The following is a 1097-nucleotide window of genomic DNA, read 5'->3' on the forward strand; positions in this document are numbered from 1 at the left end:
GCACAGTTCTTTCGCGATACGAATAGTACAATGCCATCGCACGCGCAATGATATACCCTCTTTGCCACTAAAAGGGTTAAAATGAGCTCGATGCCATCAAGTATAGTTTATTAAAACAAAAAACCTTTTAATAAATAGGTACCTATATTTATATTTGGAAATCATTCTCGAATACAAAACATATATTTCCGAATCCCACTGTACATCGCGTACGTGTAACTTGTCTAGGTCGGTGAAGTTGTTACCGGACGGCAGGACACTGATAGTCGGTGGCGAAGCCAGCCGGCTGAGTATCTGGGATCTGGCCAGCCCAACGCCAAGGATCAAGGCCGAGTTGATCTCGTCCGCCCCCGCGTGCTACGCTCTGGCCATCTCGCCGGACTCGAAGGTCTGCTTCAGTTGCTGCAGCGACGGCAGCATTGCCGTCTGGGATCTCCAGAATCAGTCTTTGGTCAGGCAGTTCCAAGGTCACACAGACGGTGCCTCGTGCATCGATATTTCCGCTGACGGGTCGAAATTGTGGACCGGAGGGCTGGACAACACTGTGCGCTCATGGGACCTTAGGGAGGGTAGACAGTTAAAGCAACACGACTTCACCTCGCAGATATTTTCCCTCGGTTACTGTCCCACGGGAGAGTGGTTGGCGGTGGGGATGGAGAACTCGAACGTCGAGGTGTTAAACGCTACCACACCGGACAAATATCAGCTGCACCTGCACGAGTCCTGTGTACTATCGCTGAGATTCGCGTCCTGTGGCAAGTGGTTCGTTTCCACTGGCAAGGACAATTTGTTGAACGCTTGGCGCACGCCTTATGGAGCTTCGATATTCCAGGTTAGCATGTATACTATAATTCAATATTGAGAAATTCCATTATCGGTAAATTTACATATAGAAATTTACCAAACTAGACGTTATACAAAAATTAGTACTTGTCTTTATTTATCAGTACAATTATTAAAATGCACTGTTTTTTGAATTAGATAAGTCTTATTGTGTTAATATTATATTTTAAACCGACAATCTGAGTTCCCTATAAAACTAAAAAGTTACATTACTTCTTACTTTCTTTAAGTAGCTTTAAATTTTTATTTTAACA

At 44.2% G+C, this 1097-nt stretch overlaps 1 protein-coding gene across 1 annotated transcript; it reads left to right on the forward strand.

The window, feature by feature from the left end:
* Positions 1 to 106: 106 nt before the first annotated feature.
* LOC108623555 (protein groucho-like) lies at positions 107 to 877 on the forward strand (the record flags this gene model as incomplete). The annotated part of the gene is made up of 1 exon (XM_018022134.2): positions 107 to 877. A coding segment is annotated over one exon (756 nt), but the record flags the coding sequence as incomplete, so codon positions are not given.
* Positions 878 to 1097: the final 220 nt, after the last annotated feature.

The sequence above is a fragment of the Ceratina calcarata genome, unplaced genomic scaffold, assembly GCF_001652005.2.
Source record: "Ceratina calcarata isolate Rehan_Ccalc_2016 unplaced genomic scaffold, ASM165200v1 scaffold2729, whole genome shotgun sequence".
Taxonomy (NCBI): domain Eukaryota; kingdom Metazoa; phylum Arthropoda; class Insecta; order Hymenoptera; family Apidae; genus Ceratina; species Ceratina calcarata.